The sequence below is a fragment of the Theropithecus gelada genome, chromosome 7a (assembly GCF_003255815.1).
Source record: "Theropithecus gelada isolate Dixy chromosome 7a, Tgel_1.0, whole genome shotgun sequence".
NCBI lineage: Eukaryota > Metazoa > Chordata > Mammalia > Primates > Cercopithecidae > Theropithecus > Theropithecus gelada.
The window spans coordinates 755,103-779,885 of NC_037674.1; the positions used below are offsets into that span (position 1 = coordinate 755,103).

Sequence of the window (24,783 nt, forward strand, 5' to 3'; positions counted from 1 at the left end):
AAAGATTATAAAAAATGGTCTTACTTTTGCTGGATTTTAAAGGGAAACTAGAAAGAATGGGAGTTTTCTCTTGAGAGAAAGCCTGTGCAGTCTATATGATAACTGAGTAAGTAGTTAGGTGCTCCTTCCTTCTGCTCCCATAGCAACTGCCTGATGCATGGTGCCATAATAGACCTTAACCCCCTGGTCACTCAGCTCCTTCCGACTTTCTAAACTGGCTCATCCCATGTGCCCTGTACTACTCACCCACCCAACTGTGGAGTGGGGGCTCCCCACAAGGAAGCACTGGGTTTGCACCCTGGAGATTGAATTCTTGGGTAAGTGAGACAGCTAGAACTACCCCAGGGACAACCATAATGTACCTGTGCAACAGAAAGCGCTTGATTATTTGTGATCTCACTTGGTCTATTTCAGGCAGCTGATGGCCAGTACTCAGGTAATAACCTCATGAAAGGGCGGCAGGCAGGGTGGTTTGTACTGTATACAGTAGGCATAGTCCATCTGCGGGTTTTCCTGTTTGGAAGGATGAATATGAGATGAGTAACTGTTGAGATAGTCTCTGGAGATGCATCCTGTGTGCCTCAAGGCACATAGGTTAGTTCATCTGAATTGATCAGGACAGTATTGCCTTTCTTCAAAGTCAGTTATGCAATGTCCAGGGCAAGGAACATGTACGGTATGTCTTTTATATAAAAGATGACAAGGTTTCAAATAGAACAAAATTAAGTTATGTGTCTCAGTATATTAATCCAGTCACACAGTGGCAAGAGATTTGAAATAACTAAACCAGATCTGTTCATAATGAGCAAAAGCATTCCATCAGAAGCCTGAGCACATCAGAGGAATGCAGCGTGGCAGCGTGGAAGGAAATTCTTGCAGACTGGGCATTGAATCCTGGCTTCACCCCAGCAAGCTGTGCAGCCTGCAGAAAACCAGTCCATCTTCGGGAGCCTCAGTTTCCCCCTGGACTGGGGTGCTGAGAGATGCCCAGCAAATGCCTGTGCGTAGGAGGCGGCTGGGGGACTGGCGGAAGCCCTTTCCTACTTTCCTTTGAATCATGTTGCCCAGGGCTTTAGGAATGAGGGAAAAGAGGCTCCTTTAGCTATTTGTTCGGCATGGAAACTTGACTCCGTTGGAGACACAGATGAAAGTAGAGAGCCACTTATCTCAGATTTTTTGCATTGAGAAATGGCAAAGCTCTTGGGGAGAGATTAATGTGCACTCGAGGAAAGGGTTTGATAGAAGCTCCATGGGATAAAGACGGCTCACATAAATGGTACTTTTTATCTGTATTCATCTCCACTCAACTGCATTTTTAATTTTTAGAAAAAGAGTCTGAATGACACGTTGTTAGAATTTGTAATCGAATGTGAAGCTGGAAACTGGGATGTTCCCGTCAGTGGCTTTTGCTTCCAGTACACTGTGGAAGAACCACTGCCTCACCCTTTGTCGGTGTCCCTGAGGAGCCGGTGCTGAGCCGAGCAGCCTGGAGCGTTGCTCACAGGGACCTGGGCTGTGTAGACGTGCGGCCTGGACTCAGAGCAGGACCAGGTGATACCAGGCAGACGGGCTTGTGCCCTGAAAAGGCTGATTAGTGCCACTGGCTCTGCAGGCAGTGCGATTAAAAGTAAGAGGGAAATTGAGGTTTTGCAGGGACAAGGTCTTCATTCAATTGTAGGCTATTGCAGGGGACTTTTCTAACAAGACACATCTCCGTGACTCTGGAGCCTTTTCTGGAGTTGGATGGATGAGTGCTATGGCGTGAGTTCTGGCTGGAGGAAAGTTCAGGCCTCCACAATCGATAAGAGAAAGGAGAACTGTCAAAAAGAGTCCTAAAGGACCTTCCGGCTTTTTGTCATGACTGAAATTTATCTCAGAATCATGGAAAAGAACTTGTGTTCTTACTGACTTTTAGAGAGAGCTTCTTATTGCTCTATGGCAGAGAAAACAAGGGATGCCATTTCTGGGGTCAAAAAGCTTTATCCAGGACAAGTGAAACTGGAGCAATTATTTCTTACTGAGAACTGAAAGAAAAGATGTGGTGATCTGTGTTAGAGGAGCGGCGAAGGAGTCACCGTCAGATGTGATGATCAGAGAAGCAAGTGTCTGTCTGTCTTCTGTATTGTGTGGTAGGTGCCCCGGAGAATTCAAAGAAAAGTCACATTCTGGTTAGGAGACAAAGCTAACATAAGTAGAAAAATTAGGCCACTGCAGCCTCTTTGCTGAGAAATCTCATGGACTTCTCCCTAACACTGGGGTCCCAACATTTTTGCATGATATAAAACATGGCCTGCCTTTCACACGTTAAATGACAATGCCCTTCCCAACCCCATCACCCTGTTTAAAATTTTTCTGTTGTAGTAAGAAAAATAGTATGTCATATGCTTAAAAATACACAGTTAAAATGGCAAGGCTTGTGCGATACATGTATAATCACATAAAATTGTGTATGCATATAAAGTATGTGATATGTGTATGTATATAGATATGTATGTATCCACATGTGATATATACATATATGTTTTATACATATATATCAGATACATATGTGGTGTGTATATATCACATAAAATTTGTCATTTTAACCATTTTTAATTGTATTTACTCAGTGGCCTTAATTACATCACTGTCAGACCTCTGAGCCCAAGGCCGCACCTATACGTCCAGAGGGCCTGAGGCAACCGAAAAGTACAAAAGAAGTGAAACAGCCACAGCCCCTGTCTTAACTGATTGACCAGCCTTACGACGTTCCATGATGACTTGCTCCTGCCCGTCCCAGCTGATGGATCGATGGACCTCATGACGTTCTTCATCTGGACAATGAGTCCTGTGATCTGTCCCCCGTGCACCTGGTGACCCCGCCCCTGCCCACAAGAGAAAACCCCCTTTAACTGTAACGTTCCGCTGCTTACCCCAGTCCTATAAAACTGCCCCATCCCTAACTCCCTTCGCTGACTCTCTTTTCAGACTCAGCCTGCCTACACCCAGGTGATTCAAAAGCTTTATTGCTCACACAAAGCCTGTTTGGTGGTCTCTTCACACGGACGGGTGTGACAGTCACCATCACCATTATCTCCAAAACATTTCATTAACCACAAGCAGAAACCCTATAATCATTAAGCAATAACTCTCCATTTCACCCCCCACCTCGCCCACCCCTGGTAATCTCTTAATCTACCTTCTGTCTGTTTAATGGAATCACATTCGTTTATTTCTGCTTTTGTCACTTTCGCTGTTGTAGCCTAGAAATCATTGCCAAGTCCAATAGACTGACTATTTTCCTCCATGTTTTCTTTTAGGAGTTTTAGAGTTTTAGACTTTGTCTTTAGGTCTCTAATCTAGTTTGAATTAATTTTTGTATATATTGTAAGATAAGGGTCCAACTTTATTCTTTTGCATGCAGATACCAGTTTCCTTAACACCATTTGTTAAAGAGACTGTGATTGAGTAGTCCTGGCATTCTCGCCAAAGATCATTCGACCATCAGCATATGCGTTTATTTCTGGGCTCCATGTTCTATTCCATTAGCTGGGTTTTTTTTTTTTTTTTTTTTTTCCCTATGCCTTGTGATTTATTTTTGGTTGGACACTGAACGTTTGAATATTATATTGTGGTAAATCTAGAAATCAGTTTCACTACCTTCCCCAGGGTTGTTATAATTCTTTTTTATAATTGAAGGCTGTAGTAGTCTTGTTTGTTTTGTGACATTTCCAAACTATTTTTGAAAGACTGTATTCCTTGTCATGTGTGGTCACTGGAATCTCTGTTCCTTAGTGATTGCTTAGTGTGTTCGGCTGGTGTTTTGACAGAGATTGATTTGAATTCCAGGAGCTAAAAGCAAACAAACCACCACCACAAAAATACCTCTTCCTGTTTTACAGATTGGCTCTGTGCTAGAACCCTCCTTCAAAACTTAGCCAGGCTTGCACTGCGAAGCTGAAAGTTTTGGGCATTCTCCAGTCTTTTCTGAGCATGGGCCTTTCCCTAGATATGCGTGTGGCTTTCTGCATCTCTGCCTGCCCCCCCCGGCCCCCCACCCCGCCCCACTGTGCCCCATGTTTGCTTTTGAGTATCTCAGTTTAACAAAGAAACTCTCCCCTAATTTTACTCCTGTTCCTCAGTAGCCTGTTACATGCTTGTCTTTCCCCAGGCACCTGTGGTTTGGCTTGCAGTGCTTTTGAACAATGCCTGCCATTTTCCTGACCTGGGTTCTTCTGCCTTAGGTGAAACAGATGAATACTTTGCTTCAGTGCCTCAGCTACCCTCCAGCCAGGTTAGAACAGACATTCACAATAGTTTGCGAATAATGCTGCTCTTCTCTACCTGAACCAGGGAGCAGGGTTCGCCTCCTTTGTGGAACCTTCTCTCAGTCCCCATATATTGTTATTTTTTCAGGGTACTCTCCAGTGGTTTACATCTACCTACAGTATTGCATTAAGTATAACTTTATTTACATACATGTGTTCTCCACTGGACAGTGAGGCCTTTGAAGTGGTGCCTTGCTTACATTCCTATCTATATCCCTTAAGCTCAGAATCAGGTACAGAGCAGGTTTCCAAAGGGGGCATATAGAACAATTTGGATTTAGGGGACAACCAGTGAGGACCAGATGATCAGGAGTGTGTCCTGATATTGTGAGACAACGGTCTTGCAAAAGTAGAGAAGTGGGTATACTTTGGAAAGCAGGAGGAACTGTAGGAGACAAAAGGGTAGTTTGGATACGTCTTCAAATTATATACATCATATTCAATAACTGTCATTGTTTTCTATATTTAAGCCCTTGAAGGTAGAGTAAGAGTAGTAGAAATAATTTGAAACAATCAGAACAGATAATTTTTTTTTTTTTTAAATGCAAGGTACAGGCCGGGCATGGTGGCTTATGCCTGTAATCCCAGCACTTTGGGAGGCCGAGGCAGGTGGATCACCTGAGGTCAGGAGTTCAAGACCAGCCTGGCCAACATGATGAAACCCCGTCTCTACTAAAAATACAAAAAATTAGCTGGGTGTGGTGGTGGGCACCTATAATCCCAGCTGCTCAGGAGACTGAGGCAGGAGAATCAGTTGAACCCGGAAGCAGAGGTTACAGTGAGCCGAGATTGTGCCACTGCACTCCAGCCTGGGTGACAAGAGCAAAACTCCATCTCAAAAAAATTAAAATTAAAAATAAATAAATAAATAGATAAAATAAAATGCAAGGTATAGAATTGTCAAGAATTGTTTAACAGGATACTTTATTCATCCAAGTAATTCTTTTTTTTTTTTTTTTTTGACGGAGTCTCGCTCTGTCGCCCAGGCTGGAGTGCAGTGGCCGGATCTCAGCTCACTGCAAGCTCCACCTCCCGGGTTCACGCCATTCTCCTGCCTCAGCCTCCCGAGTAGCTGGGACTACAGGCGCCCGCCACCTCGCCCGGCTAGTTTTTTGTATTTTTTAGTAGAGACGGGGTTTCACCGTGTTAGCCAGGATGGTCTCGATCTCCTGACCTCGTGATCCGCCCGTCTCGGCCTCCCAAAGTGCTGGGATTACAGGCTTGAGCCACCGCGCCCGGCCTCATCCAAGTAATTCTTATTTAAGAGATTTCCCCCCTCCGCTCAAACATGTAAACAATTGAGATCTTAGTACTTTTTTTTTTTTTTTTTTTTTTTTTAACTGAATAGTATTCTGCTTCTCCTAGTTGTAAACTAGCCTGATCCATTCTGGTCTTGGAGAACTCCTTTATCTTTTTGGTGGACCCTAGCTTTAGTGTCTAACTCTTGAAAGTGGGAGATGGCTAGCTCTGTAATACTTATAATGAAAGTCACACACATAACTATCAATCAGATCCATATTTAGTTGCGAGCAGGCATACATCAGTTTGTGCAACCTGTTTGGCTAATTTGGTGATGCCCCAGTTCTTTGAACCTTTAGTGTCCTAAGCACATGTTGCATACAGTGTTTACTGGAGACAGCAAAAATATTCCAAGAAAATCCAGTGAACCTTAGAGTTGGAATCAGAGTGTTTAGAGACGAAGTGTCAGACCCCCGTCCTGATGAAGAGCCTGGCTCAGTCACCACACTGAAGAGCTCCTTGAGCCTCTTGATACTCGCTTACTCCTGACCTCCCAGCACCTCGCTCCTCAGGCAGTCTCTGACCTGTTTTCTGTCACTGTAGATTAAGAGTTGGCAAGCTTTTCCACAAAAGGATAGATAGAAAACACTTGAGGCTTTTTAGCCTACATTCTCTCTCACAAATACTAAATGACTGGGTTGTGGTAAAGCAGTCATAGAAAGTATGTAAATGGATGGCTGTGGATGTGTTTCAATAAAATTATATTTATAGAAACAAGCAGGGGGTCAGATTTGACCCATGGACTATAGCTTGTCAAACTCTGCTATTTACATTTTCTAGAACTTTATATTAAAAATGATATATATATATATTTGTTCTGGCTTCTTTCATTCAGCATAATTATTATGAGATTCATCCATGTGGTAGCATACATCAATAATTCATTCCTGTTATTACTGAGTAGTATTCCATGGTTTGAATATGACACCATTTTTTTGGACGTACATTCACCTGTTGATGGATATTTGAATTGTTTCCAGTTTTTGACCATCAAGACTAAGACTGCAGTAAACATTGTGTTCAATTCTTTGTGTTACCTTGTGCTTTAATTTCTCTCGGGTAAATACTTCAAAGTGGAACGGTGGGTTCATATTGGTGGGTGTGTGGATCACGTTTTTAAAAACTGCCACGCTGTTTTCTGGAATGGTTAAACAATTTTCCCACCAGCAGTGCTTGAAAGTTCCTGTTCCTTCATCTCCTTGTCAACATTCACTTTAGTCAGTGTTTTCGATTTTACACATTCGAAGGCAGACGGTGAAATGTCATTGTGGTTTTACTCCACGTTTCCCTAATGGCTAGTGATATTTGACCATCTTTTCATGTACGCATTTGCCAGTGTTATATCTTCTTTGTTTAAAATATTTCCCATTTTAATTGGGTTGTTTGTTTACTTGTTGAATTTTGAGAATTAAAAAAATATATATATATTCTAGATATTAGTCTTTTATCAGATAGATGATTTGGAAATATTTTCTCCCAGTTTGTGGCTTTTTTCTACTTTTACTTGACAGCGCCCTTTGAAAAACAAGAATTCGTAATTTTGATAAAGTCCAATTAATATGATTTTTTTCTTTTCATATATTACGTTTTTAGTGTTATATCTAAGAAAACCTTCAACTCAGGGTCAGAGATTTCTCCTGTATTTTCTTCCAGAAGTTTTATAGTTATGTTTTACATTTAGGCCTATAATCCGTTTGTATTAAATTTTGTGTATGATTAGTGAACAGATCAAAGTAAAAGTTATTTTGCATGTGAATATCCAACTGTTCCAGCACCGTATGTGGAAAAGACTTGTCCTTCTGTATTAAACCACCATTGAATCTTTGCAAAAAAATCAATTGACCATAAATATGTGGGTATATTTTTGGATTCTCCATTGATCAATTTATTTTGATGCAATATCACACTGTTTTTATTGTTGTTGCTGTGTAATAAATCTTGAAGTGAGATAATGTATATTCTCAAACTTTGTTCTTCTTTTACTGAAGTTGTATTGGTTATTCTAGTCCTTTGCATTCTTATGTGATTTTTAGAATCAGTTTGTTAATTTCTACACAAAGGAATGCTGGGATTTATACAAAACATTCTTAGGAAAAATGAAAGAACACATAAATAATTGGAGCTATATACTGTGTTTATAGATCAGAAGCTCCTATATTGTTAAAATGTTAATTTTTCCCAAATTAATTCATACATACCTCTCTGCCTCAAAGGAGTCCACCCTCTAGTTCCTGATGTTAATGGCCATATATGTTATATTACATAGCCAAGGAACTTTGCAGGTGGATTTAGGTTATAAACCTTCATAAAGGGAGATTTTTCTGGATTATCCAGGTAGATCCAATGTAATCACAAGGGCCCTTAAAAATAAAGTGGAAGACAGAAGAGCCAGTTAGAGAACTGTGACAGGCGAAGAGGCGGGAGAAATTTGAAGTGTGAGAGGGACTTTGCTGGCTTTGAAGATGGAGGAATGGAGGCATGAGGCTGGGAATGTGGGTGCCTCTGGAAGCTCAGCACAGCTTTTGGGTGACAGCCAGGAAGGAAACAGGGGCCTTAGTCCTACAGCTGCAGGGAACTGGATTATGTCAACACCTGAATGAGCAGAGAAACACATCTTCAGAGCCTCCAGACAGGAACGCAGCCCTGCCAACACTCTGTGGCTGTGACTTCATGAGACTCTAAGCAGACATTCGGCTGTAAACCAGCATCCTCTGACCTATGAAAACCATGATATAATAAATAGGTGTTATTTCAAGCCACTATGTCTATTTATTTTTTATTTTTTATTGTACTTTAAGTTTTAGGGTACATGTGCACAACATGCAGGTTTGTTACTTGTGTATACATGTGTCATGTTGGTGTGCTGCACCCATCAACTCGTCATTTACATTAGTTATATCTCCTAATGCTATCCCTCCCCTGTCCCCCACCCCGGGTGTGTGGTGTTCCCCACCCTGTGTCCAAGTGATCTTATTGTTCAATTCCCACCTGTGAGTGAGAACATGCGGTGTTTGGTTTTCTGTTCTTGGTGATAGTTTTCTCAGAATGATGGTTTCCAGCTTCATCCATGTCCCTGCAAAGGACATGAACTCATCCATTTTCATGGCTGCGTAGTATTCCATGGTGTATATGTGCCACATTTTCTTAATCCAGAATCCAGTCTATCGTTGATGGACATTTGGGTTGGTTCCAAGTCTTTGCTATTGTGAACAGTGCCGCAATAAACATACGTGTGCATGTGTCTTTATAGAAGCATGGTTTATAATCCTTTGGGTATATACCAGTAATGGGATGGCTGGGTCAAATGGTATTTCTGGTTCTAGATCCTTGAGGAGTCGCCACACTGTCTTCCACAATGGTTGAACTAATTTACACTCCCACCAACATTGTAAAAGCATTCTTATTTCTCCACATCCTCTCCAGCATCTGTTGTTTCCTGACTTTTTAATGATCGCCATTCTAACTGGTGTGAAATGGTATCTCATTGTGGTTTGGATTTGCATTTCTCTGATGACCAGTGATGATGAGCATTTTTTCATGTGTCTGTTGGCTGCATAAGTGTCTTCTTTTGAGCAATGTCTGTTCATATCCTTTGCCCACTTTTTGATGGGGTTGTTTGATTTTTTTCTTGTAAATTTGTTTAAGTTCTTTGTAGATTTTAGATATTAGCCCTTTGTCAGATGGGTAGATTGCAAACATTTTCTCCCATTCTGTAGGTTGCCTGTTCACTCTGAAGGTAGTTCCTTTGCTGTGCAGAAGGTCTTTAGTTTAATTAGATCCCATTTGTCAATTTTGGCTTTTGTTGCCATTGCTTTTGGTGTTTTACACATGAAGTCCTTGCCCATGCCTGTGTCCTGAATGGTATTGCCTAGGTTTTCTTCTAGGGTTTTTATAGTTTTAGGTCTGGCATTTAAGTCTTTAATCCATCTTGAATTAATTTTTGTAAAAGGTATAAGGAAGGGATCCAGTTCAGCTTTCTACATATGGCTAGCCGGTTTTCCCAGCACCATTTATTAAATAGGGAATCCTTTCCCCAATTCGTCAAAGTCAGGTTTGTCAAAGATCAGATGGCTGTAGATGTGTGGTATTATTTCTGAGGGCTCTGTTGTGTTCCATTGGTCTATATCTCTGTTTTGGTACCAGTACCATGCTGTTTTGGTTACTGTAGCCTTGTGGTATAGTTTGAAGTCAGGTAGCGTGATGCCTTCAGCTTTGTTCTTTTGGCTTAGGATTGTCTTGACAATGCAGGTTCTTTTTTGGTTCCATATAAACTTTAAAGTAGTTTTTTCCAATTCTGTGAAGAAAGTCATTGGTAGCTTGATGGGGATGGCATTGAATCTATAAATTACCTTGGGCAGTATGGCCATTTTCATGATATTGATTCTTCCTATCCATGAGCATAGAATGTTCTTCCATTTGTTTGTGTCCTCTTTTATTTCGTTCAGCAGTGGTTTGTAATTCTCCTTGAAGAGGTCCTTCACATCCCTTGTAAGTTGGATTCCTAGGTATTTTATTTTCTTTGAAGCAGTTGTGAATGGGAGTTCACTTGTGATTTGGCTCTCTGTTTGTCTGTTATTGGTGTATAAGAATGCTTGTGATTTTTGCACATTGACTTTGTATCCTGAGACTTTGAGGAAGTTGCTTATCAGCTTAAGGAGATTTTGGGCTGAGACGATGGGGTTTTCTAAATCTACAGTCATGTCATCTGCAAACAGGGACAATTTGACTTCCCTTTTCCTAATTGAATACCCTTTATTTCTTTCTCCTGCATGATTGCCCTGGCCATAACTTCCAACACTATGTTGAATAGGAGTGGTGAGAGAGGGCATCCCTGTCTTGTGCCAGTTTTCAAAGGGAATGTCAAGCCACTATGTTTATGATCATTTGTTATGGCAGCTATTGAAAACAAGTCCACATTTTTATATCTATAGAATCTATAGTCATGCCACCAATCTTATTCTTGATATTGGCAATTTTGTTTTCTCACTTGTTCTATTCAGATAGGCTAAATGTTGACTGATCTTACTGAGCTTTTGAAAGAACCAGGTTTTGGTATCTTTGCTTTTCTCTAACATTTTTTTCCATTTTCTATTTCATTGATTTCTGCTCCAGTCTTTATTGTTTCTTTTCTTCTACTTATGTTGGGTTTCATTTGCTCTAACCAGTAAGGAAACAAATAACCAGAGCATTTAAACAAAAACTTTATGAAAGAAGATATATGGATGGCAAATAAGTAAAAGATGCTGAATGTCAGCTAGGCATGGTAGCTTATGCCTATAATTCCAGTACTTTGGGAGGCCAAGGTGGGTGGATCACTTGAAGGCAGGAGTTCATGACCAGCGTGGCCAACATGGTAAAACCCCATCTCTACTGAAAATACAAAAATTAGCTGAGCAGGGTGGTGCACACTTGTAATCCCAGCTACTTGGGAGGCCGAGGCAGGAGCATCGCTTGAACCTGGTAGACGGAGGTTGCAGTGAGCCGAGATTGCAGCACTGTGCTCCAGCCTGGGCCACAGAGTGAGATTCTGTCTCAAAAGAATAAAAATAAAAGTAAAAATAAAAGGATGCTCAATGTCATTAATCATGAGAGAAATGCAACTGGAAACCACAGTAAGATCCCACTACACATCCATTATAATGTCTAAAATCAGAAAGGCTGATCAAGTTTTGGTGAAGATGTAAGAACTGGAATTCTCACACACTGCTGGTGGGATTGTAAAATGATGAAATTATTTTGGAAAATAGTTTTGCAGTTTCCTGAAGCATAAATGTTTCATATAACATTGCATAGTATTAACCTATCATATATCCAACCATCTCATTCCCTAGGTATTAGCCAAGGGAACTGAAAGCATATGTACATACAAAGACTTGCATATGAATGTTCACAGCACATTTATTTGAAATAGCCGACACTGGAAACAATCCACGTGTCCATCAATAGGTGAGTGGTATGTACATGGTAATATATCCACACACTAGCATACTACTGCACATTAAAAAAGGATGAACTACTGACTCAGACACCAACAGTGAAGGATCTTTTTTTTTTTTGAGACGGAGTTTCACTCTTGTTGCCCAGGCTGGAGTGCAGTGGCGCGATCTCAGCTCACTGCAACCTCTGCCTCCCATGTTCAAGCAATTCTCCTACCTCAGCCTCTCAAGCAACTGGGATTACAGGCATGCGCCATCACATCTGGCTAATTTTGTGTTTTTAGTAGAGACAGGGTTTCTCCATGTTCATCAGGATGGTCTCGAACTCCCAATCTCAGGTGATCTGCCCACGTGGGCCTGCCAAAGTGATGGGATTACAGGCGTGAGCCACCACGCCTGGCCAACAGTGAAGGATCTTAACATGATTATGCTGAATATTGATTGTTTTTGTCTGGATGATCTGTCTATTGAGAAATAGACAAAAAAATACAACTGGCTGGGCGTGGTGGCGTGTGCCTGTAATCCAAGCACTTTGGGAGGTGGAGGTAGGCGCATTACTTGAGGCCAGGAGTTTGATACCAGCCTGGCCAACATAGCGAAACCTTGTCTCTACTAAAAATGCAAAAAATTAACTGGTGTGATGGCATGCACCTGTAATCCCAGCTACTTGGGAGGCTGAGGCTCCCCAGCTTGGGCCCGGGAGGTGGAGGTTGCAGTAAGTCGAACTGCAGCCCAACCTGGGCGACAGAGCAAAACTATGTCTCAAGAAAACCCCCAAAACAACAACAACAAAAAACAATGGTGTAATTTACAGAAAACCTGCATTTATAGAAAATGTAAACCAATCTATAGTGAAAGAAAAGAGAAGAAGGCTTACTGGGAGTGTGGGGGTTGACAAGAGGAGCTAGAGGAGGCACAAGAGCATAGGCATGAATAAACTCCTAGGGTCAATGGCCGTGTTCATTATCTTGATTACAGTGTTGGTTTCATGAGTATACATATATCCAAATAGAAATTATATGCATTTTAAATATATGCAGTTTGTAGTGTGACAATTATTCTTGATAAAGAAAAAGGCAACCAGAAGATAAAAAAAGAATTGGTATGTTAACAGTGGAACTGTATCTCCATGTCTATTTACTTATTTGCAGGATGGATCGCTATTCTGGGTGCCATCTGGTTGCTAATTTTAGCTGATATTCATGATTTTGAGATAATTCTACACAGAGTGGAATGGGCAACGCTTCTGTTTTTTGCAGCGCTCTTTGTTCTGATGGAGGTAAGATTTTAGAACTTTTGCCATATGGCATTTTACCTGATTTCGTATTTTATATTTTGTTTGGTGAATGAAGAAAGGCTACATCTATAAATCTTTCCTCATATTCTCTAAGTGGAAAACAGTGGAGGTTGTAATTGGACTATTTTAAGTTAACCAGCTTTACCTTAGCCACTAAGAGATTTCTGATAGCACTGCTTATTTTTTTTTTTCATGAATTATGTTTGTGATTTGTAAACTCATTCTAATTTCATTTTCTATAAAATATAATTTGCTGTAAGTTGAGTCTGGAGCTAAATTACTTATAACAGCAAGTTTACGAGGTAGTGTGACCTGGATCTGTTTCATTTTGTGTAATATTTAAGTACAATTTCTGTTATCACGGAAAAGACTACATCAGTAAGTAATATGTATGGTTTCCGTTACAATTGTTGTTACAAAATTACTCACAATACTTTTAAATCTTGAGACTTCATTTACAAACTCGTGTCCTCCTCAAACAGAAAGATTTAGTAACACAGAAAGATTCCTCAAACTGTTCCCCCAGCACCACTTCTCTGCATTTCTTCAGTTTAACATGTAATGTGCTTTCATTTTCATTAAGCTAGAAATATTTTCTAATTTTCCATATAATTTCTTTTTTTGACTTATGGGTTATTTCAAAGTATGTTTTGAAGGTTCCAAATATTGGTGGATTGCCTGTGTTTCTGTATGTTTTTGACTTATTTAATTCACTTGTGGTCACAGGACATATGTTGCACAATTGCAGTCCTTTTAATTTTTTTAAGACTTGTTTTATGGTCTAGCATTTGATCTGTCTTGGAGAATATTCTACTTGTGATGTGTATTCTGCTGCTGTTATGTGGAGCATTCTATGAGTGTCAGATTTGTCCTGCTTGTTAACAGTTCTGTTTTTCTCTTGCACATTACCTCTGATATTCTGTGAAACTCTTCTTTCAGTGATTGAGAGAAGGGTATTGCAGTCTTCAACGATTTTGTTGGATTGGGTATTTTTCCTTTCAAGTGTGTCAGCTTTTGCTTCATGTATCTTGAGGATTGGTTGTTAAGTGTATATACTTTTATAATTATTACATCATCCAAATGAATAGAACTTTATCATTACTAAATGTCTCTTTTTCTCTGGTAATATTTTTGTCTTAGGGTCTATTTGCCTGATACTGGTATAGCCACTTTGGCCCACTTTTATTTACTGTTTGCATGAGTTATCATTTTAAAAATGATAAAATCTAGCCTGACAATTTCTACATTTTAACTGAAATGTTCAGTCCACTCACATTTAATACAGTTATTCATATGCTTGGCTTTGTGTCTGCTACTTTGCTATTTTCACTATATCTCGTATCTTTTTTCCTCTCTTTATCTTTTACTGCTTTCTTACTGTGTTAAATTATATTTTCTTGTATACATTTTAATTCTTTGTTTCTTTTTTTAAAACTGTGTTCTTGAGTTATTTTATTATTGATTGCTCCAAGGGTTAAACTGTACATCTTAGTTTAATACGATCTGTACTGGATTAATACTAACTTATTTCGTGGAAAATACAGACATTGTGTTCCAGTATAGCTCCATTCGTCCTCCCTTGTTTGTGCTTTGATGGTCACATATGTTATACTTCTACTTCATATGCCTAACGTATATAATCATTTTATCATTTCAATTATTTTATGCAATGTATTTTGTGTTAAAGAGAAAAAAGGAAAATGATAAAAAAGACATACAGTTGACTCTTGAAAAACATGGATTTGAATTGCATTGGGTCCACTTATATGGAGATCTTTTTCAATAAATGGGAAATTTTTTTGGAGATATGTGACAATTTGAAAAAACTCACAGATGAACTGCATAGCTTAGAAATATTGAAAAAAATTAAGTCAAAGTTAGGTATGTCACATAGACCAATGAAACAGAACAGAAAGCCCAGAAATAAGGCTGTACACCTGTGACCATCTGATCTTTGACGAAACTGACCAAAACAAGCAGTGGGGAAGGCACTCTCTACTCAATAAACGGTGCTGGGAGAACTGGCTACCCACATGCAGAAGACTGAAATCAGATCCCTTCCTTACACCATATACAAAAATCAACTCCAGATGGATTAAAGACTTAAACCTAAACCCCAAACTATAAAATCCTGGAAGACAATCTAGGCAGTACCATTCTGTACATAGGCACGGGCAAAAATTTCATGACGAAGGTGCCAAAAGAAATTGTAACAAAAGCAAAAATTGACAAATGGGATCTATTAAACTAAAAAGCTTCTGCACAGCAAAAGGAGCTATCAACAGAGTAAACAGACAACGTACAGAATGGGAAAAAATTTTTGCAAACTCTGCATCTCTGACAAAGGTCTAATAGGAACCAGTGTCTATAAGGAACTTATGCAAATTTACAAGAAAAAAAAAAACCAACAGCTGCATTAAAAAGTGAGCAAAGGACATGAATAGACACTTTCAAAAGAAGACATACATGCAGCCAATAAGCATATGAAAAGCTCAGTATCACCAACCATTAGAGAAATGTGAATCACAACTACAATGCTATACCGTCTCACACCAGTCATATAGCTATTATTAAAGACTCAACAAATAACCCATGCTAATGAAGTTGCAGAGAAAAGGGATCACTTATACACTGCTGGCGGGAGTGTAAATTAGTTCAACCATTGTGGAAAGCAGTGTGGTGATTCCTTAAAGAGCTAAAAACTGAATTGCCATTTGACTCAGGAAATTCCATTACTGGGTATATACCAAAAGGAATATAAAGTCTTGTGCTGTAAAGACGTATGCACATGTGTGTTAATTGCAGCACTATTCACAATAGCAAAGACATGGAATTGATCTAAATGTCCATCAATGGTAGACTGGATAAATAAAAGTGGTACATATGCACCATGGAACGCTCTGCAGCTGTTAAAAAGAATGAGATTATATCTTTTGCAGAAACATGGATGGAGCCAGAGGCCTTTATCTTTAGCAAACTAACACAGGAATAGAAAACCAAATACCACATGTTTTCACTTATAAGTGGGAGCTGAATGATGAGAACACATGGACCCAAAGAGGGGAACAACAGACACTGGGGCCTACCGGAGGATGAAAGTGGGAGGAGGGAGAGGTTCGGGAAAAATAAGTAATGGGCACAACACCTGGGTGACAAAATAATCTGTACAACAAACTCCTGTGGCATGAGTCTACCTATATAACAAACCTGCACATGTTCCCCTGAACTTAGAAGTTAAAAACAATTGTCCTTTGAACCAGTTATTAAAAAAATGATGGTGGATTGTAAGTGGCCAGTGGTGAAAATAAGCACATGGGAGAGACACAGAAACACACATATACACACACACACACCCCAAACAAAAAACCACAAAAGGCAAGTCATGAATGCATAAAATTTTTGTAGATACTAGTCTATCTTATTTACTTCTGTAAAATATGCACAGATCTATTATACAACATTGAAATTGATCAAAGCTTACACACACACAGATAGTACATGGTACCATTCACAGTCAAGGGAAATGTAAACACATGTAAAGATGCAGCATTCAATCATAACCGTGTAAAGTTAACTGTGGTACATACTGTGCTACTGTAATAATTTCACAGCCACCTCCTGTTGCTCTTGCAGTGAGCGAGGATCTACTTAAGATGCCACGTGATGCTGATCATCTCCTCCTGAGTGGTTCATCCCTTCAGTAAATTGCCTATTGCAGTAAAACGTGGTCTCTCAATTCCCATGTGTTTCTTGTGTTTAGTGCAATGCTGTAAACCTTGAATGACACGTGGGACCCACAGCAAGTGCCACTAGTGATGCTGGAGAAGCAGAGAAAAGTCGTAACATTACAGGAGAAAGTTGAATTGCTTGATATGTCCCATAGATTGTGGTCTGCAGCTGCACTTGCCTACTATTTCTGACAGATGATTCACCTTGTAAACAGATGATGTAAACTTATGGTATCGATAAATACAGTACTGTAAATGTATTTTTTCTTTCTTATGATTGTCTTAATAACATTTTCTTTTCTGTAGCTTACTTTATTGTAAGAATACAGTGTGTAAGACATATAGCTTACAAAATACATGTTCCAGGAGTTTGAGACCAGCCTGGGTAACATAGTGAGACTTTGTCTCTATAAAAATATTAAAAAATTAGCTGGCGTGGTGGTGCAGGCCTGTAGTCCCAGCTACTCAGGAGGCTGGTGTGGGAGGAGCACTTGAACCTGGGAGGTTGAGACTGCAGCGAGTTGTGATTGTGCCACTGCACACCAGCCTGGATGACAGAGCAAGACTGTGTCTCAAAACAAAACAAAAGAAAATGAAATCTGTGTTAATTGACTGTTTATGTTATTGGCAAGACTCCCAGTCAATAGTAGGCTATTAGTAGTTAAGATTTGGGGGAGTCAAAATCTATACACAGATTTTCAACTTTGTAGGGGGCTGGTGCCCCTAAAACCCACATTGTTTGAGGGTCAGGTTTGTGTGTGTGTGTGTGTGTGTGTGTGTGTGTTTGTATGTATCTTTCCTACAATTCTTTACTTCTTTGTATGGATTTAAGTTGCCACACGATGTCAGCCTGAAGAATTTCCTTTAGTATATCTTGTAAAGCAAATCTGTTGGAAACAAATTCTCTCTTTGTTTATATGTGAATGCCTTTATTTTGTCTTTTTAAAGTATAGTTTTTTTTCACTTATATAAGAATACTTGTTAGTTTTTTTTTTTCTTTCACCAGTCCAAATCTGTCATTCTGACTTTGGGTCTCCATTGCTTCTTATGAGAAATTAGCTGTTAATCATTGCTTTCCTCCAGTGCACATTAAGTCATTTTTCTGTTGTTGCTTTTGAGGCTTTACTTCATCTTTCAGTAGTGTGACTATGATGCATCTAGGTGTGGATCTTTTTGTGTTTATCCTATTTATGTGTTTTTTGAAATTTTTAGCTTTTAAGATCTTTAGATTAATTTTGAAATTAATTTTGGGTGTTTGGATAGTTTTTGGTTACTATTTTTCACATATATTATTCTCTCTTTTAAAAAAAAAATTATTATCTTTCTTTTCTGGGATTCCTATTACAGACATGTTGGTTTGCTTGATTGTGTCCCATAGGTTTTGATACTTTATTCATTTTTCTTCTTTCTTTTTTCTTCTATGTTCTTCAGATTGAATAATTTCTATTGATCTATTTTAATTTTTGATGTGTAATTTTTATGTCATCTCACATATTCTATTGAGTCCCTCTAATAAATTTTTCATTTCACTTGTATTATTCAATTCCAGAATTTCCATTCTGTTGTCTTAAAAATAATTTTTATCTCCTGTGATATTCCCTACTTAATGCATCATTGTCATCATTTTTCATTTTTTAAAGCATGATTCTTTAATTCTCTGAACATATTTAAAATTCTGCTCTGAAGTCTTCCCTAACTTCAGCATCCAGGCTCCCCTCACAGATAGTGACAATTGGCAGCTTTTACCCCAGAGCAGGGGTCACACTTTCCTTTATTTTTTGCATATCTTGTAATTTTTGTAAAAAAATTAGAAAGTTCAGATAATGTATTTTAGCAACTATAGATGCTGATTTATCTCCCTGAATTTGTTATTGATTTCATTTATATGAAATAATTATAAAATGTCCTTCTTTGACCCTAAAAACAATTTTTGCCTTAAGGTCAGTTTTGTCTGATGTTAGCACAGGTACTCCAGCTCTTTTGTTGTTGTTGTTACCGTTTGTGTGGTCTTTGTCCATCTTTTTTCTTTCCACCTCTCTGGGTCTTTCAATCTAATGTGACAGCAGTAAGCGCTTGTAGACAGCATACAGTCGACTCACATTTAAAAAACCCACTTAGCCCATATCTGCCCTTTAATTGGTATGTTTATTCCATTTACAGTTTATGTAAATGATAAGAAGGTAGTATTTATATCTGGCATTTTTCTATTTTTTTTTTCCTTATCTTTAACTGTCTCTTTCAAACCTGGTCTCTCTGTTAAGGCATCTGTCTTTGCTGATTTTCACATACAACCTTCAGGCTTCACTAATTCCCAGCTGATTGCTCTATTTAAGTCCTAAGTTTTTAAGAATAGTTTTAGGTTCACAGCAAAATTGAGAGGAAGGTAAAGAGGTTTGCCATATACTCCAACCCCTACACATGCATAGCTTCCCCCATTGTTAACTTCCTCCCTCACAGTGGTACCGTTGTTACGATTTATGAATCTAAATTGATGCGTTATAGTCATCCAGAGTCCACAGTTTATATTAGTGCTCATTCTTGGTTCTTGGTGTCATACATCCTGCGGGTTTGGACAAAGGTGTAATGACGTGTATCCATCATTGTGGTATTGTACAGAGTAGTTCTTCTGCCCTAAAATTCCTCTATGCTCCATTTGTTCGTCCCTTCTTCTCCCCCAGCCCCTGGAAATCATTGTTCTTCTTCCTGTCTCCATAGTTTTGAATTTTCCAGAATGTCTTGTAGTTGGAATAGTACAGTATGTGGTCTTTTCACATTGGCCTCTTTGATTTAGAGTAATATGCGTTTAACTTTCCTTCTTGTCTTTTCATGGCTTAACAGCTCATTTCTTTTTAGCTCTGAATAACCTTCCATTGTCTGGATGTACCACACTTTATTTATTCACCCACCATGATTTAAGGACATATTGGTTGCTTCCAAGTTTTGGCAATTTTAAATAAAGCTGCTATGAACATCTATGTGCAACTTTTTATGTGGACATAAATCTTCCAATCCTTTGGGATTTCCTTTGGGAAATATGAAGGAGTGTGGCCAGATGATACGTGCACCACCTAGAGCACTCCCAAGTTGCTGAAGTCCTCAGCATATATTCCAGGAGCTTATGGAATCAATTGGGACTATTCTTGTGTGTCTTTACTACCCAATACCTAGCACCTCCTCATGTAATTGTGGGTAGGAGAGTAATCATGATTCTTTGAGGAGAACTATATGATGTTTATCTTCTTGGCTATTTTATTTATACATCATGTTTGATTTCTTTAATCTTTTTCTGTATATCTTCTTCATAGTTTATTTCACTCTCCCTAATTGCCTCTTAATATTTTTTTCTTTTCTCCATACCAACCTAGGCAATTAGGGAACCAACCTGAGCATATTGATTCAGTTACCTTGACACTGGGAAAGGCTATTTTGTCTCACTTCTCCTTCTATTCGTTGTTATACTGCAGTATCCTAATGATAAGTGTCAGGCAGTTTCAGCACGTGAGCACTAACGGGGACAGTTTATCCAGCTGCTTCCTTTAGGGCCTGTATCCAATAGTGCAGGTGCATGTAGCATTGGTTTTATTCATATTGGTAAGTCAGAATACAATTTTGTAAAATTTCTTTCTGTTGATTTTTAAAAAGTTCTGGAAACTATGGGATATAATATGTTTTCAATGAGAACAAAACAAAGAATTTTCATTTGTGACTGAAACTAATGTCAACAAAACCAACCCAACAAAGTTGCTGCTTTCTAACAATTAAAGAAAATTCTGAAACAAATATTGATGTGGGCATTCATTGAAAGAGGCAATTTTTGTACAGAAACCAACAGGAAAGATTTCTGACTACAACTATGGGATGCATTCTTGCCTCAGTTTCCAACCTCCATGTTTTTATTTGGGTCCTCAGCAGAATATGTTAATCTGTCGTAGTTACTTATATCTTCTTGAAAATCAAGAGGGGCTGGGCGCGATGGCTCACACCTGTAATCCCAGCACTTTGGGAGGCTGAGGCAGGTGAATCATGAGGCCAGGAGTTAGAGACCAGCCTGGCCAACATGGTGAAACCCTGTCTCTACTAAAAATACAAAAATTAGCCAGGCGTGGTGGCTCACACCTGTAATCCCAGCTACTCGGGAGGCTGAGGCAGGAGAATCGCTTGAACCTGGGAGGTGGAGGTTTCAGCGAGTCGAGATCGTGCCACTGCACTCCAGCCTAGGTGACAGAGTGAGACTCTGTCTGAAAAAAAAAAAAAATCAAGAGGGAGCTGAGCTTACTATTATTGCATTAACTTTGCTTGTCCTATAACATTGTATGAATTGTGGTTTTTGAAGATGTTCAGTGATTCTCCAACTTGAGTAGTCTAAACTGTGGGGAGTTGAGGAACAGTGGAATCTTCGTGAGGTGTAACCTTAAGGAAGCCAGTTCAGATGCTTGCCTTCCCCAGGCTTCCCCGAAGGGCGGCCTAACACTCCTTCTGAAAAGTGTTAGACTTTTTGACCTAAAAGGGACAATCAACTGGGCAAGATACTCTGACCATCCTTCTTGAAGTAGGAAACGCTCTATTACGAGCCATTTTAAGACCTGGATGCTTTCAACTCTGTTACTTTATCCTCAGATGTTCCTGTTCATTTTGCTCCCACTCATCCGTATGTAACGGGTCCTCACCTTGCTTCTCCTCTCTATGAGCAGTCTGACCATCATCATCAAGCTTGACCAGACCTCACTGCATGTGGATCCAGCCTCTGGCCTAATGGGGAGATGGATGGGTTGGAAGCTTTCTCATGTGCGGTGAATACCACAGGACCGTGAGAACACTGCAGTGGGCATGCTCAGAGGAGATCTGTGCACCAGTCCAGGAAGGACTCTTCCAACTCAGGCCAACAGGTTGTAGTTCCCATAATGTTTATGAGCACAGGCTTTCACATCAGATGGATCCATGTCAGAGCTCAGCTTTGCCACTTCCTGTTCTACAATTTTAGACAAATTACTCAATACCTCTGAGCCTCAATTTTCTTATCTTTAGAATAGTCTATTAATATTAATCATGCTGCTTGTGAGAACCAAGATCATATTGAAGTACTGAGCTCCATGTAGAGTTCCTAGTTGGCGTTCAAAAAATGCTGTAGCCTATTATTATTAATTTTTTTAGTAATAATTTGATTCAAAAGCTTAATTCAACCTTTTCTTGTTCAAACTATTCACTGTTAGCCCAGAAGAGAGTAAGGTTTGTATACAGAGGTCCTAGGCAAGCTACTGGGGCCCCACAGATCTCACATACCCAGCTCCCCGACCCCAAGCAGCCATTCCCTACAGAGTGGCCTGCCTTCCTCTTCACGCCCTGGGCTTTCATCTCTTGTTTTACATCTGCTATCTAAAACCTACCTAAGACCTCTTCCAGATTTTGAGGGCTTCCTGGCCCTTTTCCTGCCATTTTTGGACCCGAGTTCTCCAGCATAAATTTTGGGTCGAATCCTTCTTCTGTCATGTTGCAGTGGCTCTGAAACAGGCCCCACTCTGAAGCACATACAGTAGGTCAGGTGTGTTCTATTTTTTGGAAAACAGTTGGAGATGTTTGGGTCTATTAATCTATTTTGCACTGACTTTTGTTACTGAGGTCAGATTGTCTTCTAGAAAGTTTGGTCAAACCATAGAGTAGTTGGTACAATGAAAACTGTAGACACCTTGTCTCCTGAAATTCAAGATCAATTTTGAGTATTTCTAATTTTGGATAATGGAACATGTTTCCATAGATTTAGAAGGGCTTCAAAGTTAGTTAATAAATAACCTCTGTTAAGGAATGTTATTTTACTTGTCCTTTTGTTTTATAGGGATTTGAAATGTTAAGTGGCCTTTAAATTCATGTTTAAAAATTTCTAGATGATTCTTGGACATAGGGAGTACATAACATCAATATAAAAATGTTTACCCTTAGAAGAAGAAAATTTAGAATGAAACTGTTAGGCAGGAAATGTCTTTTTTTCTTTCCAATTTGCATTTTGGGTTCGAGGGTACATGTGCATCTTTGTTACATGGGTAAACTGCACGTCATGGGGGCTTGGCTTACAGATTATTTCATCACTCAGGTAATAAGCATAGGACCTGATATGTAGTTTTTTGATCTTTACCCTCTTCCCACCTTCCACCCTCAAGTAAACTCCAGTGTCTATGGTTCCCTTCTTTGTGTCCATGTGTACTCAATGTGTACTCAATGTTTAGCTCCTACTTATAATGAAAACATGCAGTATTTGGTTTTCTGTTCCTGTGTTAGTTTGCTAAGGACAGTGGTTTCCAGCTGCATCCGTGTTGCTGCAAAGGACATGATTTCATTCTTTTTTATGGCTGCATAGTATTCCGTGATATATATCACATTTTCTTTATTCAGTCCACTGTTGATGGGCATTTAGGTTGGTTCTGTGTTTTTGCTATTGTGAATAGTGCTGCAGTGAACATATGCATGCACTTGTCTTTGTGATAGAATGATTTATATTCCTTTGGGTACATATACAGTAACGAGATTGGTGGGTTGAATGGTATTCTTTGAGGATCTCCAAACTGCTTTCCACATTGGCTGAACTGACTTATACTCTAATCAGCAGTGTCTAAATGTTCTCTTTTCTCTGCAACCTCACCAACATCTATTATGTTTTCACTTTTTAATAATAACCATTCTGACTGGCATGAGGTGGTATCTCATTTCGGTTTTGATTTGCAACATGATTAGCCATGGTGAGCATTTGTTCATATGCTTGTTGGCCACATGTATGTCTTCTTTTGAGAAATGTCTATTCATGTCTTTTGCCCATACTTTAACAGGGTTGTTTGTTTTTTGCTTGTAAATTTGTTTAAGTCTCTTATAGATGCTGAATATTAGACCTTTGTCAGATACATACTTTGCAAAGATTTTCTCCCATTCCATTGGTTGTCTGTTCACTGAGGTGACAGTTTCTTTTGTTATGCAGAAGCTCCTTAGTTTAATGAGGCCCCATTTGTCAACTTTTGTTTTTGTTGTAATTGCTTTTGGGGTCTTTGTCGTGAAATCTTTGCCAGGGTCTGTGTCCAAAATGGTACTTCCTAGGTTTTCTTCTAGGGTTTTTATAGTTTTAGGTTTTAAATTAAAATCTTTAATCCATCTTGAGTTGATTTTTGTATGTAATGAAAGGAAGGGGTCTGGTTTCAATCTTCTGCATATGGCTAGCCAGTTATCTCAACACCATTTATTGAATGGGGAGTCCTCTCCCCATTGTTTGTTTTTGTTGATTTTGTCAAAGATCTGATAGTTGTGGGTGTGTGGCTTTATTTCTGGGTCCTCTATTCTGTTCCGTTGGTCCATGTGTCTGTTTTTGTACCACTACCATGCTGTTTTGGTTAATTGTAGTCATGTAGTATAGTTTGAAGCTTGGGTGATGTGATGCCTCCAGCTTTGTTCTTTTTGCTTTAAACTTCCTAGGCTATTTGGGCTCTTTTTTTGGTTCCATATATATTTTGCAACAGTTGTTTTTTCCTAATTCTGTGAAGAATATCATTGGTAGTATGATATGAATAGCATTGAATCTATAGATTGCTTTGGGCGTATGGCCATTTTAACAATATTGATTCTTCTTATCCATGAGCAGGGAAGGTTTTTCCATTTGTTTGTGTCATCAGTGATTTCTTTCAGCAGTGGTTTGTAATTCTTGTTGTACAGCTCTTTCGCCTCCCTGGTTAGCTATATTTCTAGGCATTGTATTTTTTTGTAGAGCTGTTGTAAATGGGATTGCATTCTTGATTTGTCTCCCAGCTTGAATGTTTTTGGTGTTTAAAATTGCTACTGATTTTCAGCCATTGATTTTGTATCCTGAAATTTTGCTGGAGTTATTTATCAACTAAAGTAGCTTTTGGGCCGAGACTATGGGGTTTTCTAGGTATAAAACCATATTGTCTGTGAAAAGATAGTATGACTTCCTGTCTTCCTATTTGGATGTCTTTTATTTCTTACTCTTGCCTGATTGCTCTGGCTAGGACTTCCAGTACTGCGTTGAATAGGTGTGGTGAGAAAGGGCATCCTTATCTTGTTCCAGTTCTCAAAGGGAATGGTTCCAACTTTTACCTGTTCAGTATGAAGTTGGCTGTGGGTTTGTCATAGATAGCTCTTATTATTTTAAGGTATACTCCTTTGATGCCTAGGTAGGGATGTTGAATTTTATCAAAAGCTTTTTCTGCGTCTATGGTGATGAT

At 39.1% G+C, this 24,783-nt stretch overlaps 1 protein-coding gene across 1 annotated transcript in view; it reads left to right on the forward strand.

Moving 5' to 3' along the window:
* Positions 1–24,783, forward strand: part of OCA2 (OCA2 melanosomal transmembrane protein) — a 352,275-nt gene that overhangs the window by 168,919 nt on the left and 158,573 nt on the right. The window contains exon 19 of the mRNA XM_025390396.1: positions 12,694–12,821. Coding sequence (XP_025246181.1) covers positions 12,694–12,821 — 128 coding nt within the window. The remainder of the gene's footprint in view (positions 1–12,693; positions 12,822–24,783) is intronic.